This window comes from Macrobrachium rosenbergii, chromosome 9 (assembly GCF_040412425.1).
Source record: "Macrobrachium rosenbergii isolate ZJJX-2024 chromosome 9, ASM4041242v1, whole genome shotgun sequence".
NCBI lineage: Eukaryota > Metazoa > Arthropoda > Malacostraca > Decapoda > Palaemonidae > Macrobrachium > Macrobrachium rosenbergii.
In genome coordinates, this window is record NC_089749.1 from 20,450,162 (window position 1) to 20,473,215 (window position 23,054).

At 36.6% G+C, this 23,054-nt stretch overlaps 1 protein-coding gene and 1 long non-coding RNA gene across 10 annotated transcripts in view; one reads left to right on the forward strand and one right to left on the reverse strand.

The window, feature by feature from the left end:
• Nost (Nostrin) overlaps window positions 1-20,055 on the forward strand; it is a 251,346-nt gene extending 231,291 nt beyond the window's left edge. For 2 of the 9 annotated variants that reach the window (XM_067108488.1, XM_067108486.1), the window contains 11 exons: window positions 6,716-6,859; window positions 7,607-7,862; window positions 8,203-8,291; window positions 8,659-8,794; window positions 9,112-9,276; window positions 9,572-9,724; window positions 10,245-10,268; window positions 10,634-10,786; window positions 11,001-11,127; window positions 11,550-11,972; window positions 18,366-20,055. In XM_067108488.1, the coding sequence (XP_066964589.1) occupies window positions 6,716-6,859; window positions 7,607-7,862; window positions 8,203-8,291; window positions 8,659-8,794; window positions 9,112-9,276; window positions 9,572-9,724; window positions 10,245-10,268; window positions 10,634-10,786; window positions 11,001-11,127; window positions 11,550-11,972; window positions 18,366-18,472 (1,777 nt within the window). In that variant the 3' untranslated portion in view covers window positions 18,473-20,055. The remainder of the gene's footprint in view (window positions 1-6,715; window positions 6,860-7,606; window positions 7,863-8,202; window positions 8,292-8,658; window positions 8,795-9,111; window positions 9,277-9,571; window positions 9,725-10,244; window positions 10,269-10,633; window positions 10,787-11,000; window positions 11,128-11,549; window positions 11,973-18,365) is intronic. The other 7 variants (XM_067108490.1, XM_067108492.1, XM_067108489.1 and 4 more) reach the window with 4 other exon arrangements.
• LOC136841530 (uncharacterized) lies at window positions 14,452-18,476 on the reverse strand. The gene is made up of 2 exons (XR_010853981.1): window positions 18,340-18,476; window positions 14,452-18,121 (listed from the first exon to the last, which is right to left on the reverse strand). It is a non-coding gene; the product is annotated as an uncharacterized lncRNA (long non-coding RNA).
• Window positions 20,056-23,054: the final 2,999 nt, after the last annotated feature.

Below are 23,054 nucleotides of genomic sequence, written 5' to 3' on the forward strand. Positions count from 1 at the left end.
ATATATATATATTTCAAAATCCAGCATTTTATAGTATTATTGCACATCATTGAAACTAGCCAGAGTGATTATGGAAACTAAGCTTCTCATGATGGAATCTTTTCCAACTCGTAATGATTTGATTTTAGAGGGATGGCTCTGTCATTTACAGGAACTTCCAGTTGAGAATTTTATACATCTCATTTCAAGAGAAGCTGTGTTTATCTGGACAACAGTTTTCAGACAAGTTGATAATTGTTCATGAGGTTCTACTTTATATTTGCTTGATATTTGCAGGTTTCCCTTGTAAATGGTAATATATTTTTTTACATTAATATATGAAAAATTATTTACAGTTTTAAGTTTTTCTCAAAAATCCATTTTTTTTAGAACTTGAACATTAGAATTAAACCTCCGTTAACCACATGCATTTACAACCTCTTAGAATCTTAATGACCTCATAGAATACACGAAAAAACTGTAAGGATAAAAAAGAAATGCTGTACCGTGAATCATGAGACTACAGTTACAAAACTGTCCCCTAATTTGGCTTCGTTTCCTTTCATCTATGCAAGCCATTTAGGAAGGCAGGTTCACCCCCTGGCAGATTGCATGCGCGACCGCTCATCATCAGGAGAGAAAAGAAGATTCTTACGTATGCCCATTTCCCTGCCCTTGGCAACAGTGTCGTGTGTCCCACCACGCCATGAGGACCAGATTTTTTTTTTTTTTTTTTTTTTTTTTTTTTTTTTTTGCGCGCCTTACCCGTCTCTCCTCCCTTTTAGTTTCATCAACATTCTCTTTGCTTTAACTCGGTTTTGATTTCCTGGTGTGGGAATTCTTTTGAATTTTTAGGTTATTTAACTTAACATTATATACAAACTTTCAAGTAGTTATATATATCTCTCGTTGTTTTCATTCATCAGCTTAATTGCTAAAAATATCCATCTTCTTCATTTCTAGACTTTTTTTTTTTTGTCATTCTGAATATTCTTCCCATTTCATAACACAGCCGTCTCTTGCCGTAATCTTTTTTACTCTGCCAGAATATGCATGGCTGGTTCTCATGACAGCAAGGGTTGGTATGAATAGGAATACTGTGTGATTATTATCTCTGCTTCCCATATTGGTTGCCATCTCGGCCGTACAAGACGAACATGGGGTTATAGGGAGCGAGTGGTATGGTTGTCACTGATCGAAATTGTTATAATCCGTTTCATTATGTAACCGAGTACTTTTTTCCTCCTTTTTTGCAGAGGCAAGAAACAGAACTATGAGTAATATTCGTCACTCCCTTACGATATTTTATGTGTTTATATATATATATATATATATATATATATATATATATATATATATATATATATATATATATATATATATATATATATATATATATACATACATACATATATATATATATATATATACACCGTATATTTACGAAGTCTTCGTGAATAAACTTGGTGAATAGTTAAATGGTTGAATTGATATTTATATTGAAACCGTGAATTTTTATGACAATGTTCATGACATGGGTTAGAGTCTCTCTCTCTCTCTCTCTCTCTCTCTCTCAGGTGACAGGGATATGTATGGAGGCTGAATATTTCAGAATAATTATTCTAATCAAATGTCTTCTTTGAAAGCATTTTGGCGAATGTTCTTCAGCCATGAGAGGTCCTCTTTGCACATGGCAGATTTATAAGCCTTAATCTGATACCCAAGATGTTCCCTCTTTGGGCAAGGAGGCGGCTTGCTTATTTTTACTCTTTGCATGTCTAGCCTTTTAATGAGGACATGAAATTCAAGATTCTCTCTCTCTCTCTCTCTCTCTCTCTCTCTCTCTCTCTCTCTCTCTCTCTCTCTCTCTCTCTCTCTCTCTCTCTCTCTCTCTCTCTCTCAAATATTTCTCATTTCAATTGTTTGCCCTTTTTTGAGTTATCTTTTCTGCCATATTCTGTTTTAATGTTTCCGTTGAAAAAAAATTCTCTCTCTCTCTCTCTCTCTCTCTCTCTCACATACACACACCAAGGGGCGCCTTTATCCTTTCACTTTACAATCAGTGTTTCGTAACCGGTCAAAAGACCATACCTTGGTTTTTTCTCCTCGTCTGCCGTCCTTTTATCTTCTCTCCCTCTCTCCCTACTTCCCTCCCTCAGTCTCTTCCTCCTCCTTCGCATCATCATCTTCCAGATCTTAGATATCAGATGAGGTAACGCGTATTAGATGTCGAGATTTTTTTATATGAAAAAATTGGCGAAAATGGAAGTGAAAGGAGAATGAACTAAAATAGAAAGTATTACATTATTCTTCTCTATATTATTACTGTAATACTTGGTGGATGGAGTATAATAATAATAATAATAATAATAATAATAATAATAATAATAATTATTATTATTATTATTATTATTATTATTATTATTATTATTATTAATTTGGCAGTGCTAGTGCTCTGTCTTAATGAAAAGCTGCCACAGCATAATCCAAAGATGTTCAGACACACTCTACCAGCTGAACGATGACCTTTGAACAAGTTCCTCGTTGTGTGATGCCGGTAACCAAGCTGTCTAGACCAGACAGATGGCTCCTTCAAGAACCTTCAAGAACAACTATGTTTTTAAAGAGCACCCTCACTAAGCACTAACCCATCTTGCCCTGGCATCAAGCGGTTGCATGAAGTACCTGCACAGAGGGCACTTTTTTTTTCTTTATTACATGAACGGATGCTGTAACCGTAACGGGGCTGGCGAAAGGCTAGAGTTCCGGGGGACGTTGGTAGCAGGAAGTAAGAATTAGTGTCTTTTTTTTTTTACTGTACTTTGATTTAGGCTTACGAGAGCAGTAGTAGGGTGATTTTTTGTTGTTTTCTTGTTTCTCGATGAATGATTTAACAGTTTTAAAATGCTTTTAATGATGTTATTGCTGGTACGTATTGTCTCTCTCAAGTCGAAGCATCTATCTTTGTTCAAGCGTCATCATTCAGCGTTTGTCAAACCCCTGCTGTGTCTCGCCTCCGGTCTTGCCCAAATTTAAGTGTCGTTGGCCCTCTTGCTTTGCAGTCGCCCACCGGCTGAAGAGTTTGGCAGCATCTCCTCCTGACCAAGAATGGACACACACACATCATTCTCTGGTTTGCGCAACCCACCTGCTCCCTCGGGTTCCTCCTTTAGTTGTGTTCTTGAGATTTGATTCTTAGAAGTACTTGTATTGTACCTCTAGTCGTGGGCTGCTTCAGTTGTGCAACGAAATGAAGTTAAACAGAATGCTCTTTACAGGCGTTTTAATCAGAAGGCAATAGACTTCAAAATATGCACGTGTATTTTTATTTCGACAACCTTGGTTTTCTTAAAAACTGGGACCTGGAATAATTTATGTTTATGGAATTATTTTTGAATGTGAGTTGTTGGAGGGCTGTCAACCAGTTTCGTTTCTTGTTTTCGTAATTTGGTTCGAGGAGCTGTCCCCGTTTGATATATTTTATAACTAAAAATGTTACTCCCCCGCACGCCTGGTCTGTGGTCATTGTCTGCATTATTATTACACTGCAAAAAAAAAAAGAATTGAGATATTGTATCGTTTTCAAATATGCTTTTCGTCGGTGGTCGCTTGCACTCTCGTTGAGTCTTGCTTCTGGGCCCGTATATGGCTCTCTTGCGCGCCCACGATTCATAACTAAAATACAGCGAGATGGGGTGTCTGAACTCTTAGTCAAGTTCAGCAACGTAAGATACAATAGATTTTTCAATATTACCCTCTAAGAAACCAAGGATATTGACCAATGATTGTTAATTTGTTCGTGTATTTGGTAGTCAGGTTGGTAGGACTGAGAGAAAAGGCGAGTTATCCCATGTAGCAAGGAAAAGTAGCAGGGTTTGTGTAAAGGACTGGGAATAGATGACGAGCCTTCTGTGTAAGTGTATAAGTGTATGAAATGGCATATATTGTGGAAGTTTCATGCACTGTTGGTTCATCCACGATTCGCCAGACGAAGTATGAATGTGACAGTGACTCGTCGTACTCTGGAACCACCCCCAGCTAAAAAAATGTATAATGTAATTAAATATGTATATATATGTGTATATACTGAATGTGTGCGTGGGTTGTGTGTGTACACAATACCATTATACATTATATGATTGTACTCTTCGTGTATAAACTTTGCTATTACTTAAGTGAGACTGACAGGTCTTCACATATAGTACTGAGGCCGTTAGATTTTATCAAGAGTTGCTCCACATTCACTTTCACAGGCCCATTTGGATGAACAGGTTGAGAAATGGCTCAAGAGATTGTGAAACTCAATATTGGCTTATTTCCCCATTCTTCGCCCGATTTTTAATAATATTCTTGCAAATGTAATATACTGGGCAACCCCCATTCAGTAGTCTGCCAGTCTGTTCACAACAGGTCTTACAGAAATGTTTATGGGTAAATAAGTTTTTTCGTTGTCTGAGTTACGCTCCCACTGCTTACCGGTTTTTGTTACGTGTTAACCCATACCTTGTTCTGTAACGTTCCGTATTCCTTGATGATGACATTTTTTTTTTTGGATTTATGTTTACTAAACTTTCTCACCACCAGCGGATCCAGGGGGATGGGGTCCACCTAGGCACGTGCCCCCGCCCCATGAAAAATAATTACAAAATAATAATATTGAAGATTCAGGTAATAACATAATTAAGAAATATAAAGATGGGAGAAAAACCAAAAAATCTATTATAGGAATGATAAAATTGAGAGAGAGAGAATAATATATAGTGTGTATATATATATATATATATATATATATATATATATATATGTGTGTGTGTGTGTGTGTGTGTGTGTGTGTGTGTATTAGCTGAAGCCACTGGGAAAGTTCAAAATGAAACGACAGGGTCCCAAGTACTTTCGTGTATTTTAACACATCTTCAGGACACAGAAAAGTATTTGGCACTCCGTCGTTTCATTTTTAGCTTTCCCAGTGGCTTCAGCTAACAAGCAAAATCACGCGTTTGCTTTTGTGATATCTTAGTAATATATATATATATATATATATATATATATATATATATATATATATATATATATATATATATATATATATATATATATATATATATATATATATATATATATATATATATATATATATATATATATATATATATATATATATATATATATATATATATATATATATATATATATGAAAGTTGGTAGCCCCCATGAAATTTTCTGGATCCGCTAGTGTTTCCCACCCGGCGAAAAGGAGGTAGCTTAGGAATTTTTTTTATGTTCACGCATCCAGAGTTATCTTTAACACTCGGTGATGTGAAGAATTGGTTTTAAAGGTCCTGGCAGGATAATTTGTGTTGCCTTGTTACCTTTGAGGAGGAAGCCAATGTTATTCAGTTTATGGTGTTCGGAAGGACTCCGACTCCTTTAATTACTGCAGGTTTATTCCTTGTTCAATGATTATTAATTTTTTTTATAATCACTGCTTATTTTTCTTAAAGTTAGTAGGTTATATAATTAGCATTTATGAACTTTTTGTTAGATAAAACGCACCTTTTTTTTCAAATGAGTTAATAAGCGATACCTCTTTAGGGATCTATGAAATCCGACTAGTTTTTGTTGGTCAAAAAACCGAGCTCGATCCACTTTTTTATCCGTTGATAATCTTTCGTGGGTCTGTTTCTCTTTTTCAGTTAACTTTTATTCGTGGTCCATATTTTGGAGGCCACGACTTTTACTTTCAATTTCAACAGTTCCAAATTATTTTACTTAAGAAATGGTTACCTAGAATAGCTCGGATCGCACTTTCGTTGCAGGTCGTTCGCTTTAGATGAAGCCAGCCTTGTATATTTCTGACTATAAGTATGGAAGAGCATTTGAATACCTCACAACAGCTGTTGATATCGAGGCTGGCGATATGCACGTTATGTATTGCGATTAGTCCCACACGAACATCTTGTCAAATAATGGCGCTCTTCTCGAAATCCTATTTTTAAGTGTAGAAGAATAAATCTCGACGGAAGAGAAGGAAAGTTGAAGAGCGGAAAGTTCTCTCTCTCTCTAGCTCTCCCACAGACGAGATCTGAGATTAGCGTAGAATTGGAACCATTAATTTCCTCCCTTGTGGCATCATTACCGCGATCTCTTGATCCCAACATCCTGCGTCTTCGATTACGACTCCAGGTCCAAATCTCTTCATCTACTCTCTTTCCTTTTATCGCTTTGTTTCCGTTTTCTTTATTGCAACCATTATGTAATCCTAAGATTTCACGTTTCATTTAGTCTTGTAATGCGTTTTTGATGCCCTATAATCGTCTGTCTTTTGCTTTCAGGTTTTGACATTTTCTAGTTAATTAGTTCATCGTCCTCTGACGCTAAAAACGGAAATGACAGTGAGAATGAACACAAACTTCTGTCGCTGTTTTATTAACTTAAGGATTTTTTTTACATCTATTTGCCCTCTGAATTTGGGAAACGAAGTCTGCCATTGGTAGGAAATATATTCCTTTAATAATTTTAAAAGGACAGCGTATCATTAAGTAAAATATCATGGATAGGATGCATTTTTTTTAGATGGCATTATAATTATGTATTGTGTGGGAAGAGTAGTTTTCCTTATTTCTTTGGACTTCGGACATCAGAAATTGTCATCTTCATCATACATGTTATCATTCCTTAATGATTCCTTTTGTTTGATTATAATATATATATATATTTTTTTTTTTGTCCTTCGCAGGGCCGAACTAGAAGCGAACTACGCCAAGGGCTTGCAGAAGCTGTCGGGCAAACTACTGAAGGCGTCCAAAGAGAACATGGGCACCATCAATCACGCTTGGCAGATGGTGGGCGTCGAACTGGAGCAAGAGGGAGATTTGCACAAGTAAGTCGTGAAATTGACCCCTGTAATGTATACGTATTATCTCTCTCTCTCTCTCTCTCTCTCTCTCTCTCTCTCTCTCTCTCTCATATTTTTTCAAAAGCAATATTTGCCTTAGCCTTACACATTATACAACTAGACATAAATTTGTAAGGAAATGTTAATGAAATTGCCCATTTTTGCACTTCATAACATCAATAGTATTCATTCTCTCTTTACCTGTAAAAACATTCTTTTCTCATTTTTTAGTCTTCATTCAAAAGGAATGAAGACTGTTTTTATACACTGAAGAAATTGAACACTTGTTTCAAGTGTTCCGTATTAGGTCTACATACGGGCGGACTCGACACGGATAGCCCGTGTAAGCTCATGATTACACTTGTGAACAATTGATATTGAGTGATATTTGTGTCCTCTCACCTAGTTGACATAGGGGTGAGTGTGACGGCGATAACCAGCATTATCTTTCGTTGAGCTGCTTTCGCAACCACACGTTGCGGAAACGTGAGTCAGAATGTAATTTTAAGAAAGATGGGAGGCGACGTACTTTTGTTGGTATTTTGTCTGTACTCTCATAAGCTCTTCGCATTATGTAGGACAGAACAACACCAGGTGTCTGGCTAAAGAATTTGAGAAGGGCAGTGGTTCAGGAAGGAGCAGAAGGCTGAGTGTACGGATTTATTCTTAAATCGCTGATCTCTAAACCGCTGTATGTGCTGCGTGTTAATGGCTACTACTTTCGACTTTCAGGTCTATAGCAGCCTCCATTTCTGACGACGTCGTGCGCCCGTTGCGTCAGCTGATCGAAACCCAACACAAGATTCGCAAAGGTGTCGAAAGTATGGTTGACAAGACCACGAAGAATCTCCACGAGTGGAGGGCCATGGAAGGCAAGTCCAAGAAACAGTGTTACCACAACTGCAGAGAAAACGAGAAAATCCAGGACATGATGCTAGAAGCCAGGATAGGCAGGGGCAAGACGCTCTCCGACAAGGAAACAATGAAGGTAAAACCATTTTGTAATAAAAATCTCGATTTATAAACAAAACGTTTGGATAAAATAAAGTCATTTATGTCTGATGAATCTTTCCAACTTATGCTGAGCAAAATTGAAGGGTTTTGAAGTACCGTATCGCAAGCAGTTTTAAGGTTCTTAAGGCCGAGTTTGTCAATAGCTGTGACCCTCTCAAGTACTTTACTGATTGACTGAACAGTAAAAGTGGACTAAATCATATTTACTTTAATCAAAATTCGATCGCGAGGTAACAGTATTTTCCTGATTGTTACTTTAGAACTATAAATTATTTTTTTTACGGTATTAGCTTCATTATTGAACTGTCTTGTAGATGGAGAAACAAAGAAGAAAAGCAGAAGAAGCCGTTCAGAAGAGTGATTTGGAGTACTACACATGCTGTGTCCGCACAGAGCGTGCCAGGTAATTTTATTTATATTTCCTCTCATGTCATTTTCAACCTCAATCTGTGTTTGCTACTGTAGTTAGTTTTAGAACATTTGCAATTTAATGTTAATACAGCCTATTGTTTCTCTGTGCTTCGATTTCCAGAGTTACTGTTTTAATTATGTTATATTTTTCATGAAAAGAGTTCTGTGCTGGTCTGTTTAAGAAGTGGATTTTTCATCATATTCATCTAGGGGAATCTCTTGATTTTTCTTTCAATTAAAGCAAAGGCCTCAACCCATCTCCATTCTCTTTTCACAAGGAAACAGGGTTATTGAAGCTGGAAATCTGATTTTCTAAAATATATTTTCTTATTTTGACTTTTAAACTTTAACTCTTACAGACTAGAATGGGAATCGGCCATATACAAAGGTAGCAACTGCTTCCAGACCTTGGAAGAAGAACGTTTACAAGCGCTAAAGGACCTGATTGTCAAATACCACAAAAACGCTAAAGAAGCTGCCCCCAAAATGGTTGCAGTAAGTGGACATTGTTTCAGTTTTTGCTTTTTTTTTTTAACCTTACCCAATCTCTGGAATTTCCAGAGAGTATTACTGCATTTTCAAATGATAAAACTAAGAGCGTCCTCTTTTTGTGCTCATCAGAGTGACCGGTTTAAAATGAACTGTGTTTTCACTATGTCACGTAAAAAAAAAAAAAAGGCAGTTGTGCGTTAAAATCTTATGAATTCGGTTACGATTCATAATTTGTAAGTACTGTACATTATGATGTTTTAGATACTATAGTTTCAAGTCTTGGGATTTTTATATATATATATAAATATATTTCTCAACAGATTGCAAATAGATTAGATGAACCAGTGACTGCATGTGATGTTGAGAAGGACATACAGACTGTGATTTCAGCCAAAGGAACAGGCGAAAATATTCCTGAGCAGATGCTACCTGACTTCTATGCAGAAGATATGAACAATATAATGAACAGAGACAGGAGAAGAGAGGTAAACTATTTTTGTACTGTAAATGGTGAAGAATACATCACTGTATATGTGAATTTCATGCTTGCTTTTGAAATTGTTTGATAAAGCATGTACTTGGCAGTATAGGCTATAGTTTTGTGAGGAATTTAAAAGACATTGGTTTAATGTTTTTCTTTAAAAGTTCCATGTATTGTATAGTAACTATACGTGTTTCAGTAATTCCATGATTAATCGGTCTGTATTTGTAACTAAAATTTGAACTGCTTAATGTGAATTATTTTGATTAATAATGGCTTATTTTATTTTTTATCTGAAGGCCCTAGAAAAATTTATTCAGATGTTAAAGACGGACCTAGAGCGTGAGAGAAGAGGCAAACAAGGTGTTGAAAATCTTGCCAAAGCTTTACAGGAAACTCCAACCTTTGGAGGTGAAGAATCCCAACAAGACGTGAATGACAAACTACAACATGTAAGTGAACGTAATTTTACTGGGTCAACATTATTAGTGTACTGTACAGTCAATTTGCTTTGTGTTATATCATTTCCATGCCCAAGAGTCATACTGTAATATTACCAAGTAAGGAGACTATGTAGCACATTTGAGCAGTTTTGGTTGCAGTCATTATTATTATAGATTCAGTAATTTTGTGGTTTATTGTCTAGCGTACATAGAGTATGCCATATTGTTTATAAATCTATAGCACAGTTTGGTAAGTGGTCTTGATCTGAAGTTTGTTTTTATGCTTAAACTTTTCCATATTTGATTTTTTTTTTTTATTCATGTAACAGATGACTGAACTTGTATGGGTAGGCAACCGTTATTGTATGGTCTTGTATGAAATAGCCAACAGCATCTTTCAAGGTGCTTTAGCCTTAGAGGAGATACTGAACTGTGAGATTTGTAGGTTTAAAAAAAATTATACGTATTATATATTATTAGGATAAGTATATCACCAAAAATATTCCTTATGCTTTTCAAATCTTGACAGGATGCCTACAACAGACTACAACATGTAAGTCATGTTCATGGAAAACACTACTCACTAATGGAACAGTAGAGTTTTATTAGATAATGCTAAATGCATGGATGGCCTGAATATTATATAATCCAGAGAAAAGTTGTGTATTGTATAGCACTGTATTCAGATGTCTTTTTACTTTACTTTATTGTGTAGTTGTTGTCTGCTTTTTTTTTAATACTTACATTTTATTTTCTAATCTACTGTTCTGTGTCTTACATAGAATTGGGTTACAGTATTAATGTTTTTTCTAGAATGGTGTATTCTGTAGACTGTATTTTTTTTTTTTTTTTTTTTTTTAGAAAATTTGCTACTACAGTATTACCCCACTATACCATAATTCTCTTGAATTTGTGCAGATGAAGGCAATGCTGGCATACCTAGAAGCAGCACGTTATAAGGTGCAGTGTTCACTTGACGAATTGAACAACAGACCAAAAATGACACATCCTCTGGCAAAACACATTGAAGTTCATAGAGATAAACAAGGTCTCAGCTTTTCAGTCCTAAAGGTAAAATAATTACTTCAGTTGAGAGACCTAGTGTTTTTCACTGTTACATTTAACTAATAGCTCTTGATAATTATTGTCTTGAACATATATGCCCACTTGATAGTGAAGAATGACAAAAATTCTCACTTGCATGTGGTGTCAGACAGTGTGTGCTTCATTTTATACCTTATTAAGGTTATATTGACTGAGATAATAAGCAGCTATTGTTTCATAGGTTCCTCCCTGGGTAAGAGGCAACAGTGTGGATGTGTCTCCAGCAAGTGATTCACCTACAGGGTCACCAAATTGGAATGACCGAGGGACCGCTGACGGGAACTCGGTGCAACCAGATTCAGATTTTGGTAAGGGTTTTCTTCCATTATTTTTGATAGATTCATTATCAGATAATCATGTCACATATGGAAATACTGTGTAGCTGCTTTAACATTAAATAAATTTACAGTATACATACTGTAGTTTCTTTAAGAATATAATTTTGCAAAATGCATAACGTACTTTTAATTATATTGTATTGCTGGTGTTCTCCTTAGTAGTGACATTGTAGAAAGTGTTTTGATGAGATGTTGCGTCAAGAAACACTAATGTATCTTTTTCCTGCACCTTACCTTGTGCTTTTGTACGCTAACTTTCTTCAACTATAACCTCAATGTCATCCACATTCCTATGTTAATTGATCCAATCCTATTATCCCTTTGTGGATATGTACTTTTTGTGTTTCACCATTGTTACACATTTACGCAAATGTGCGATTTATCTGTACTAGGAAACAAGGTTCAGGTTCAGATTTTAGTCGATATAAATGACAATACATCCCCGGCTTCAGATTCTCAAGAACTCCCTTCCCCTCCCGGTAGACCAAAAAGTTCAACACTAGAAAGAAAAGGAGAAAATGCTGCCACAGATCAAAAGGTAGAATCAGAAATGGTACCCAAACCGATAAAATCCCCTCGCGTGTTTATGTCTGCTACCCGTTACCCCTCCCTGATGATTATTACAGATGAATTCAGCTCCCAAGGATCAGACAGAGAGTATCAGAATGCCGTAACTGGTGAGGATAATGTTGATGCAACCACCAAGGAGGACACATACTACTCTCGACCCTTACAATCAGCACCTGTAGTCGGACGTTGTAAGGCACTGTATGATTATGAAGCCAATATGTATGATGAGCTCACAATTAAAACAGGTTAGTGGCACCAAGGGAATTAGTAAGTTTTCCCAATTTGCTGGTTTAGTCATTGGAACAAAAGTGGTGACAGATTGTGGTAGTTAAAGTAAATAAATAATACTGTGCTGTATGTAAACTAACTCTTCATTGCTGTTTTATCATACTTGTAAAAAATTAAGGAAGGGGTTTGAATATTTGGGGAATGTTCAGGGAGAGGAAAATCTCTTGGAATCAAGATTCTGTCAATTTTACAAGTGATTCCCCAATGTTAACACTACATAAGCTCTAAAAGACACTGTTAATATCCTCAAGTTATTTTTATTTTACTTCAGTTTCTGGAATAGCATTCCAGGAAATCTTGAAATAATGGGTTGTCCTTTTATTTGAAGGGGATCTCTTAATTAAAAATTCTGTATAGAATTTTAAATTACTCTTTACAGTAAGGGGCTCTTTGCATTAAAACATATATTTAATAGATTAAGTGTGGGAATTTAATCATTTGAGTCCTCTAATCATGCCAACTTATAATCCATGTAATTCTATATTTTGCAAATATATCTCTTAAATTGAATGACAAGTGTAAAGTATAGATAAGTTTAGGATAAAAGATATTTGAAATTCCATTAGATGTTTAGATGTAGAGCATCTGGAATCTTTGAAGCGTAGTCTGCAGCATTGGGTTGTTATCTCTCGTCAGATTTTCTTAATTATCAGAGTGCCAGATCCCTGAAACGTGATAAGTTGAAGGGATACCGTACAGTATTAAAGGTAGTCTGGAGAGGTCTTGGTAGTGTTAGTGGTCTAAATAAATGACTAGAGTACACAGAAAGACAAAAAATATTCCTATACCAAAGAATTCACTTATAAAACCCCTTTGTCTGAATATGCAACTTGTTTTTGTAATTATCCCTTGATATTCTGATATCATAATTAAAACTTCATCCCTTAAAATTCCTTTGGAATCAATTGATGTCATCTGTAGAAAAAAAAATCATGAACATTTTTGCATTGGATAGAATTCTGAAGTATATTGAGGGATGGTCTCAACACCAACTTCCTCATAAGTAGGGGCTGTTCAGAGTTTAGAGGGAATTATGATTACATCAGTACAAAATAGAAAATAATTTCTTACCATTTTTCATTAATTTTTATATATGTAATGACTGGCATAAGCACCAATGATAGTTATCATAGTTCTAAAAGAATTAAAAATATTTACTAAGATCTCATTTTCCTGCTAGTGGGCAGTTAATTTCAGTGCATGGTTTAGACTGTAATTTGTTTCCCATTTTTGAAGAATAAACAGTCATTTGGCCTCAAAATGAAACCAAATCCAACAGTCATGATAAAGAAATTCACATTGACAAGAGAAAAGTAATCTCTTTAGTGAAGTCAGCGCATCAGTCAATTGCCATTGTTTCTTCTTTTTGCTCCTGCAATTACTTGGCATCTGGTGTTGTGCTCATGTCCAAATTGTCCCATTACACTTGTTTGATGAAGTGTTTCATATGGTATTTAGTATTTAATTTTTGTGGTATTGTTTTGTAAACTCCTCAGGGGAATTTCTAGCCCAAACTTCAGGAATTGGTAAAGCTGTGTAATTGTTAATTAAATTGTTCTTTTTAACCCAGCATATTTAAAAGAACTGCCAGGCTATGAAGCTTATCTTGTAATCTGTCATAATTACCGTATAGAAAATTTCTAATAGGTATGGCTTCATTTGGAGTAGGGCATTATGAAACCTAATCATGTGATTTTCTGATTTCTATATGATTTTATGATTCACAAGATTAAGCCATAACATAAATCAAGCTTACTGTTTTCCTACAAGACTAATGACATAAATCAAGCTTACTGTTTTCTTACAAGTAACTTATGAATTTGTGGAGATGTTGTTTAGTGTGACCTTGCTGATTGTTATTTTTTCCCCACTTCTTGGGTGAAGAGCTTGCATGTTGTCTTCTAGGTTGCAGCTTTGTTTCTTAAAGAGGATGGTACAGTTTCTCTAGTCAGATCTGGTATTGGTAACTGGGTTTTTTCATATTGCATTAAGAAGTGTACTTGACTGGAACTGGAGTTGCCAAAAATGCAGTCTTTTCAACTAGGGTGCAGTACTTCTGGGAGGCTTTTTTTTTTTTTTATCCACCCTTTATCTTTAATCATCATTGGTGCTTAAAACCCATTTGTTCCTTAATAGCAGTTAGACATTGCTCACTTTTCTGCTCTTGAGCTACTTTTGTAAGTACATTGGCTTAGTTTGTTCTTACAGGTTTTTCATTCCTTGCTGCAGTAAAAAGAGAACTACAGTACCTACTGGTTTTTGGTCTAACATGGTTTTTTTAAATAAGAGAACTGCACACTTTGCATAAGTTTTCTTTGGAAGATCTTACACAATGGATACTTCTGGAAGTTAACTGCAAGTGTGCAAGTTTATGTTCATTGAGCTTATCAAGTTTACTATAATATGCTGAGGTTGTAAGGATAGAGAACACACAAGTTTGGATATAGACTGACTGTATTTTCCTAAGTGGATTCATTTTGTATCTACATGAACATTGAATACTAACAAGTAGTTGACCAGGCATGCAGATGAAAAGTGGGTGTGCATGACTGATGTCACATGACTGAGTCTGCATCATGATCAGTTGATTCATTTTGTATCTACATGAACATTGAATACTAACAAGTAGTTGACCAGGCATGCAGATGAAAAGTGGGTGTGCATGACTGGTGTCACATGACTGAGTTTGCATCATGGTTAGCTGCTGAGTCTAGCAGCTAAACCTGGATTTGACAGTCAAGCTTTGATGCTTTACAGGATTTTTCCTCTTCAGAACAACAAGAACAGATTAATACTGGGTAGATGCTTTTCTAGAGGTTGCTGCTTACAAAAGAATGACTTTTCACATAAATTTTAATGGAGATCAGATTTGACCATTGGATGTGGAGAAGGTGCTTGCAGATGGGGTGCATGAACTTCCAGGTATGTTGGTTTTCATTCCACCAGTGGAAAACCATTTGCATTATCTGTTGATGGAGGCTTGTGGAGTAGTTTTCTACAAGAACATGAAGCAGCACATATGGAGTTATAAGTTTTGGTACATACCATTCATTCATATAATTTTTTGGTTTTATGCACAGGTGAGGTGATTACTTTTGAATGTTTGCCTGAAATGCATTGTAGTGTCAAAAACCATTTGAGCAGGGTTTCTTCCTTTGGAAAAGTGCAGTGACCAAGGACAAACCCAAGGTAGCTGCCATACAATCCAGGCCACTGCATTTGACAGCAAAGGTAGCCTAGAGGAAATATTACACACTTTCCACTATGCTGTTTGCAGAAGGGTTGTCATCAGTAGTTTGGTGGATGTTTGATACCTTTAATGTAAACTTTGGCAGTCCTTAACTCAGTCACGAAAGCTTGTCCTCTTGGTCAGGGTTATGTAGCACTTGATATTATAAAGTGGCTGACCCAGCTGCTGAAGAGTGCACTCAAGGCCAGGGAGATGCTTTTGCTTCCAAGTTTGATTGCTTCTGGCCATCGAGTGGATCATTCCACAGCCATGATGTATCTGGTACCATCACTTGGTGGCAGTGTGCCTGAAGTGCGAGGTGCTAAGGTGTACAATGGAAGGTTCACTGTACTTCTCTCTGTTGAATTTAGTTTTATACTGAAGGAACAACAGTGGTTAGATAGTCCTCATTGATTGATTGTTCTGTCATGCATCCATGGTTGGCTAAAACTGGCCCAAAGATTAGGGAATACTCAGGTGGTGGTGGTGGTTGTCAGGGCACCATTGGTGGCTTTGAAGGTATCACATTGGGAGGGGTCTCAGTTGAATTTGGTGTTTCTGTCGAGAATATTTAGAGGGGTCATGGTTTGTGAGATATTAACAAGGAATGGACAATATTAGTTCACCATTCCCAGGAATTCCTGCAGGTCTTTTACAGAGTTGAAGCAGAATATTCCTGACAACTGATACCTTGGAGGTAGGGGGTAGACACCACTTGCCAAGACTTGATGACCGAGTAATTTGATGGTGAAGACCTCGATGATATTTATCAGTGTAAAACAGTAAACCATTATCACACAGCAGGGACAGGATGGCTTTGACATGCTTCTGGTTGTCTTCAGAATTACTAGAGAAGTTCAATGTAGCAGATGCCGAAGAGGTGGTCACTGAGGAGAATGTCCATCAACTACTGAAACGTAGCCTCTGATTTCCAGAAGCTGAAGATAGAATAGATTACAGTATAGGTCCCAAAAAGGGGTTATGACTGTATTTTCAGGATGGATGTTGGTGGACAGGGACTTGCAAACAGCCCTTCATCAGGTTAGACTTGGAGAAAACTCTTGGCCTGTGGAGAGTAGACATCCAGTGTGTTGATAAGTGGGCAGCGGTCAACTATGTTTGTAGGTCAAGTACCCTGTAGTCAAAGCAGTCTCTCGAAGATTCTTCTGTTCCCTTCACAGTAGTGAGTGGACAGGCCAAAGGGCTGGAGACTTCGGGTAAAAGATCCATGCTAATATTACATCTTGAAGGCCTTTCTTGCAGTGATCACTATTTGTGGAGTAAGGAAGAACTGAATAGGCTTGGGAGTCTTGAAGATGTCAGGAAATCCTTGCAGGAGTGTGTGTACCATGGGATCCATTAAAGAGATTGTATTACTTGAGGCTGCTGGTGAGTGGTATTATCTGGGTCCATAAGACAGCAGTGAACGACATCCAATCGCAAGACAATAGTGTCCGAAAAAGTTTACAGGAAGTAAGGTTGTCTGGATGTCAGTAATGATGAATTCCCCTCTTGCATTTCTAACCTAGTAAGGTGGAAGGCGAGGCTTTTCAGCCACTAGGAATAGGCTGCTCTTCAGAGGCTTTCAGCTATATCATGTTGTCACAGGAAATATTGACTTCGAGGAGCTTGTGTCTCGACCAAGTATATTCTGCTGGTGCATGGTTGGTAATGCAGAATCTACCTGGTAAAGGCAGCTTGTGTTGAGGTTGCGGCAGTCACCATCAGTTTCGTAGATAACTGCCTTGCTATTTTTTTTTCCCCAGTTCTTTAGTGGCTTTCCCAATACTGTGATGGTATGCATAATAACTGCTATGTGCACACTTTCTGTTCCAGCTTGTAAAGGAGCTTCTGCACAGCACTGACTTGACTTCTTGATATTCTAGTCTTGATTGTCCCTGGCTGGGCAGATGCTATGAGCCACATGTTCCAAAGCCTTTGAGGCCTCTAGCCACTCACCCATCGTTGTCAGGTCGCCCACCATTAAAATGCCCTCCACTTTGAAGATTGTTGTTTAGATTTTGGTTGGTAGGCTATTGATCTACAGTATGCTTACTTCTTAGGAGCCATCTAGATGACTGCTCTTATAATTGAGCAGGTTTATAGCCCTGATAGTGGTTTGTTTTAACCACTTTCAACTCTGGAAAGTTTCCATGGAAATAAGCATATCATCTGGCCTGAACTGTCATGGTAGAACTTCTATGTTTTCAGCATTTCATGTGTGATCTTCCAAATAGATTTTGAGCCAAGTTGATTTACTTGTGTTCCACCATTTTGAGCTGCTGTCATATCTCATTTCCTTTTATTCTTTTTAGGATTGTTAATTCATCACTGGATGCCTTCTGAAGAAAATCTGATTCCATAACCATCAGTTTATATTTTGATCTTTTGTGTGAAGTGTTATTTGAACAGCTGCCTTCATTGTAGGTGCAGCATGGACAGCTTATAAGCTGAGTGAAATTAAATTTGTCTTCCCTTATTTAATACTTATGCTTCTTCATCCTGGTTAAGCATCTTCCTTCTTCATTGTCTATTAAGATATGCTGCTCATTTTGCCCATTTGGTACTTTTCCTTACAAACCAATACACTGTAACTGTGGAGTTCTATCTTCATTAAACAGATGCCTTCATTGTAGGTGCTGCATGAACAGCATATTAGCTTTTGGAGAATGAAATTCCTGTTCCTTTATTTAAGACTCATTGCTTATCCATATCAACCAGTTCATGGTAACTGGCCTAGTTTTTTATTAAAGATTTGTTTATAATGAGCCTTCCATTTTAGCACATGAATTGTCAAGTTCTCCCCATTGTGTTTCTCTAGATTTCAATAGACTTGGTTGTAGTTATGGAATCATTCCACATTAAAAAACACTTGTCCTGTAAACAAAGGACCTTATTAACAGAATATACACAGTACCTATTCATAAAATTACCTAATCATAAAATACCACTGGAACAAGTTTGCCAGATAAAACACCGAAACTGAGCAGTGTCATTTCAACAAGTATTTACAAATGACTGTTTCAGAGTTTTATTAATTCCACATGATCTTAGAAGTTATTAAGTTTCAAATATCAAGTGTCATATTACAGTACCTTAAACTTGACTTTCATATTGACAGGCGATATAATTGGCATCACAGAGAAGCAGCCAGATGGTTGGTGGGTTGGAGAACTAGATGGTGTGGTCGGTATATTCCCTGCAACATACGTAGAAGAGATTGATTGATGCCAGCTTGCCTCGGAGTGCTCACCCCCTACCACAGGTTCAGCTTCAAGTCTTCATACTTTACAGCTTGTTGAGGAAAGTTTTGCCTAAATGAAGCTTGATGAACAGAGTTGAGAATGAGAAAGCTCAATACCATTCTATTGAAAAAAAGAAACAACGTATAACTCAACTCTTGTTGGTAGGGTCAAACTGGATTTGTTGTTTGGATGCTCAAAAATTTCTGTACTGAACCAGACCTGCACTCCGAGGCATTGCTAATCTGCAATATATTGAAGTAATAATTAAGTTGGGATGTTTAACTTTATTTACATGAACATTAAAACAGCTTTTGTGCTAGAGGAAGCTTTACTTTTTGCTCAGAATAAAAACTATGAGATATGTTAATGTATCTATTGCTTGAATGAATAGATGAATGCATATCTCAACAGTTAGTGTGTATAGGAAATACAGTGTAAGAACTTGTGTGCCATTGTGAAAAGCTTGAAAATTTATACAATGTACTGTATTTGGTATTTAGTGACAAGTGTGAATGTATTATGTATATAATTGACTCAGTCTTCCAACTTGCTTGTTTGTTACTTTGCATATATATTTTTTTCTATGTCATGGATACTTTATTACTCATTAGCTCTAAGTGTTATGAATTTATACTTGTACATAAACTTCAAAATAAAAAGGAATTCTATGATAAATTTTGGCAGTAACATCGTGTTTTTTTTTTTTTTTTTCTAATTCCATTTGGTGTAATTTTTTTTTATGCTTCTTGTGTTATGTATCCCTTCCTTTCCTTATTACACTGTATGTCAGATCTGATGTAAAGCAGTCCAAAGAGTTTTTCTACTTCTTACCCATTTTGTATATGATTTCTTTAAGCCAAACTTGTGATTGTCAGAAAACCTTATTAAATTTTCTTCAGTTTACTGTCATGTGTGTATATTACTATACTTTTGAACTTGAAAATGTATATAGTCAGTATTTGTTAAGCTGCTTTTTGGACTAGACCATTAAATATTTAAAATATGACATTCAGCAGAGAATTACTAGCTGTTGAGTTTAATTTTTCTGATATTTACAAACTAAACTTTAATCTAAAAGATGCAGTCATACATAGGTCAGGTGGTTCCTTATAAGGATTAGTACTACTATGTAATGAATGAAAAATATATAACTATTTATATTTATGTACTAAACGCTGATTTTAGAAGTCTTGTAACTCTTGATCCGACTGCTTTGTAATTACCTTTGTTGCATCAAAGCTGTAAGATAAATTTTCCCAGACTACTTTAAACAATACAGTATTTGTGTAAAATACTTTTAGTCGCATTGGGGATAAATTTGTACATATATTGGATGTCTCAACACTAGCCTCAGCACATTTAACCCAGAAAAAAAGGTAATTCTGTAAATAAAGTCTTTGAATCTCCAAAGTAATTATTTTAAGCTTCAGATGCAACTTTTATATATTACTGCCATCAGAGGGGTTACAATTACTCCTCAGAACTAACCCATAGTTCTCTGGGACCAACTAATGCGCATATGATAAAAATGTGTGTGCTGGTGTTGAAAATAAATCCAACAAATTACTTTCTTTTTATTTACCTTGTTCCTTCATTATTAGTTGCATAGCTTTCAAGTTCATACTTGTAACTTCCCTTAAAGAATCCTGGAAGAAAAATATTTGTGAAGCTGAATCTTACAATTTCACAGAATACAGCAAATAGCCTTTGTTAAAACCCCTGCACGGTAATATATAAAAATTACAAGAATCTTCAATTCAGGGTTAACTACGGTAATTACACATTACATATTCCAAAGAATTAAAGAATATGAAAATATCACTGAATAACAGTCATGGAATAACTACATACAGTAGTAACTACTTTAGACATATATACTGACCACAAAATTACTCAGTAATTACATGCTTTTTAATTGAATTTACCTAAACTACCAAGTTCCAGTTCTGTACACCTAGGGCTCCTCCTCAAGGATTTATTCTGCAGTGGGATTAAAGATGGACAGCAAAAATGAAGTCACTGACCGAGACAAAAATGAAAAGGCAGAAAAAACTAAAAATATGGCTAAGCACATATTTTAAAAAATACTGGACAAATCAAAAGCATGTTTCTTATAGCACAATACAATACAAAAATTAACAACCTACGGTCAGCTAGGAATCATTTAATTATCTTTCTGTTGATTCACAGTGCAATAGAAGATAAAAATCCAACTAGTGACATGAGAGTCGAGTGTTTGTCAATAAAACTTCCAGGACATCATTGAGGGGTTTGTTTTAATAATGAAACTTATGATTTTATTCAACAAATTGCAATTCCTGAAAAAAGTTATTTTCATGTTTGGGAAAGGATTCACAATTTCCTAGAATGCTTTCTAAACTTGATATCACTGTTGGTTGAAGTTCAAACATTTACATGAAATACTCACACTATTGCTGACCTTATTCCCTACACAAAATGATCCAGCCTTATAATTGGTTCATTAAATATCCATGGTTAAGATATCCAATCCAGACACAAAAATAGAACCTGCTGGTCATTTTTTTCCACTAGATAAATATCTAAACTTCTGGATATGCTTCTTGCCACAAATATAAATTTTCTTTGATGTGCAAAGCTTTTTGCTAAGAAAAATATCACAATCCAACAATTCGTATGATGTGTTATGAGATCAATTACAGTACTCCCTTAAAGTTGGCCATCTGCTGAATATCATTGGTTTTAGATGATATTTAATCACCAATAGAATGGATACCTTTGACAAGGTCATAGTAATAGTAGCTTTGAGTACTTTAACATTTTCCTTTATGACCACACGAGCAAGGATCCAATACTTTGAGCACTAACTACTTCATATTATGATAAATTTGAATTTTCTTTGAACAATGCTCCAGCAACTAAGTAATGACCCATAAAGCTCTTCAATTGAATGCTGAATACTGAGAATATTTTTTAAAAAGTTAATAATTCTTATATAGACACATTACAGATGAATGTGAATATTGTGATTCAACACTTGATTTGTACAGATTTAATGTCCGCTGTGGTGGTGGTGGGATTTGGAAAAATTGGATATTTTTAAAGTAATTTGTATTTTTCCTAACATACAAACCTGAGGAAAGACAGAGAGCCCGGATGGGCAAAAGTAAGCTTTGCCATTGCTACAATGTTGCACAGCTGTTACATTTTGATGTTACTGCAGTTTACCGAACGCCTTTAGCCATACGTTGCTCTCCAAGGAAGAAGCAGCAAGGCCATTTCCTTCTTACAAATGTTGGACAACTCTACCTGGTTGTTTTCGTTGATTTCACCTCCTCGTGCTCTCCCCTGTCTATGGGCATAGACTTAAGCTCTTCTACTTAGCCTAAGTGAGTGTCAGGTATGTGGATGCTGCTTCATCACTGCACATTGCCACAGAATGGCTTGTCTGAGGCTAGGCCCCCAACCACGTTCACGTGGAGAGTTCTCTGGCAAACGCGATTGCTCTTCTGAAAGCATTTCTACCTCCATGGTTGGGCAAGGGGCATCGATGACACTTTCATGGACATCTGGGGCACAGTGGCATCTGTACCGATCCATTTATGGGGGGTTACACAGGTCAACAAGTGTGCGCCCAGTAAAGTCTGAGCCAGGACCAATCCTCTTCTCTTTCAAGTCACCCTCAGTACAATGCGTACTTGGATCGGTCTTAGCCACTGGCCATGTGTGCAACAAAGTTTTGCAATAGATTCGAGAGAGGTCAATGTAGTTCTTCAGTCCCTTTGGTAGCGCAGAAGTACTGTTAATTGGAAGTGTCCCTTTCAAACCCCCTCCCCTTCCTGGAAGAGGAAGTAAGGTAAGAGAAAGGTATAAGATGCTAAGACTGCTTTCCTCTCCTCGTGCAGCTGCTGGCAGGGGAGTGCACTAGCCTTAGCATCACATTACGGTAGCTGAAACCTGGGTAGCTGATGTCCTTCAGTAGACTATCAACTTCCCTTCAAATTCCTACCACTTCTCACCAGCAACCAGGTCCACGTACACAAATTCGTTCCAGCTCACTGAAGAATCTTCCCCTGCGGGGAAAGTGAAGGCAATGCTGAATGAATGCGCTGTGGAAATCGTACAGTCCGCCTCCCGATTTCTTCAGCCATCCCTCTATCAAAGAGAGTGTTGGGTAATTGGAAACCAGTCAGAGATCTTTCTTCCCTGACCCATTCAAGATAGAAACAACACGCTCTGTACTTGCAACCATCAGGGAGTCCGAATTGATTCCTTAGTTGGGTTTGAGGAACGAGCATTTCCAATACTCACCCTTCAGTCTACAGATTCAGATCCCTTATGTCTCAAACTCAACTGTATACTGTATCTGGCTGCCAAACTTTGGAGAAAAGCTGCTTAGTTTAATGACAGGGCTGATCTGTCAGCCCCCACACCTTTTACAATCTGGCTGACAGATACCAGATTATCTCATTTTCAATCAATAATTGTTTACATTTGTTGTCTGTAAACCATGACTGATTTTGTTTCCACAGAAAATAGGAAGTACACTGGTGAGAAGTACTTGGGCATGTAGTAGTAATGCATGA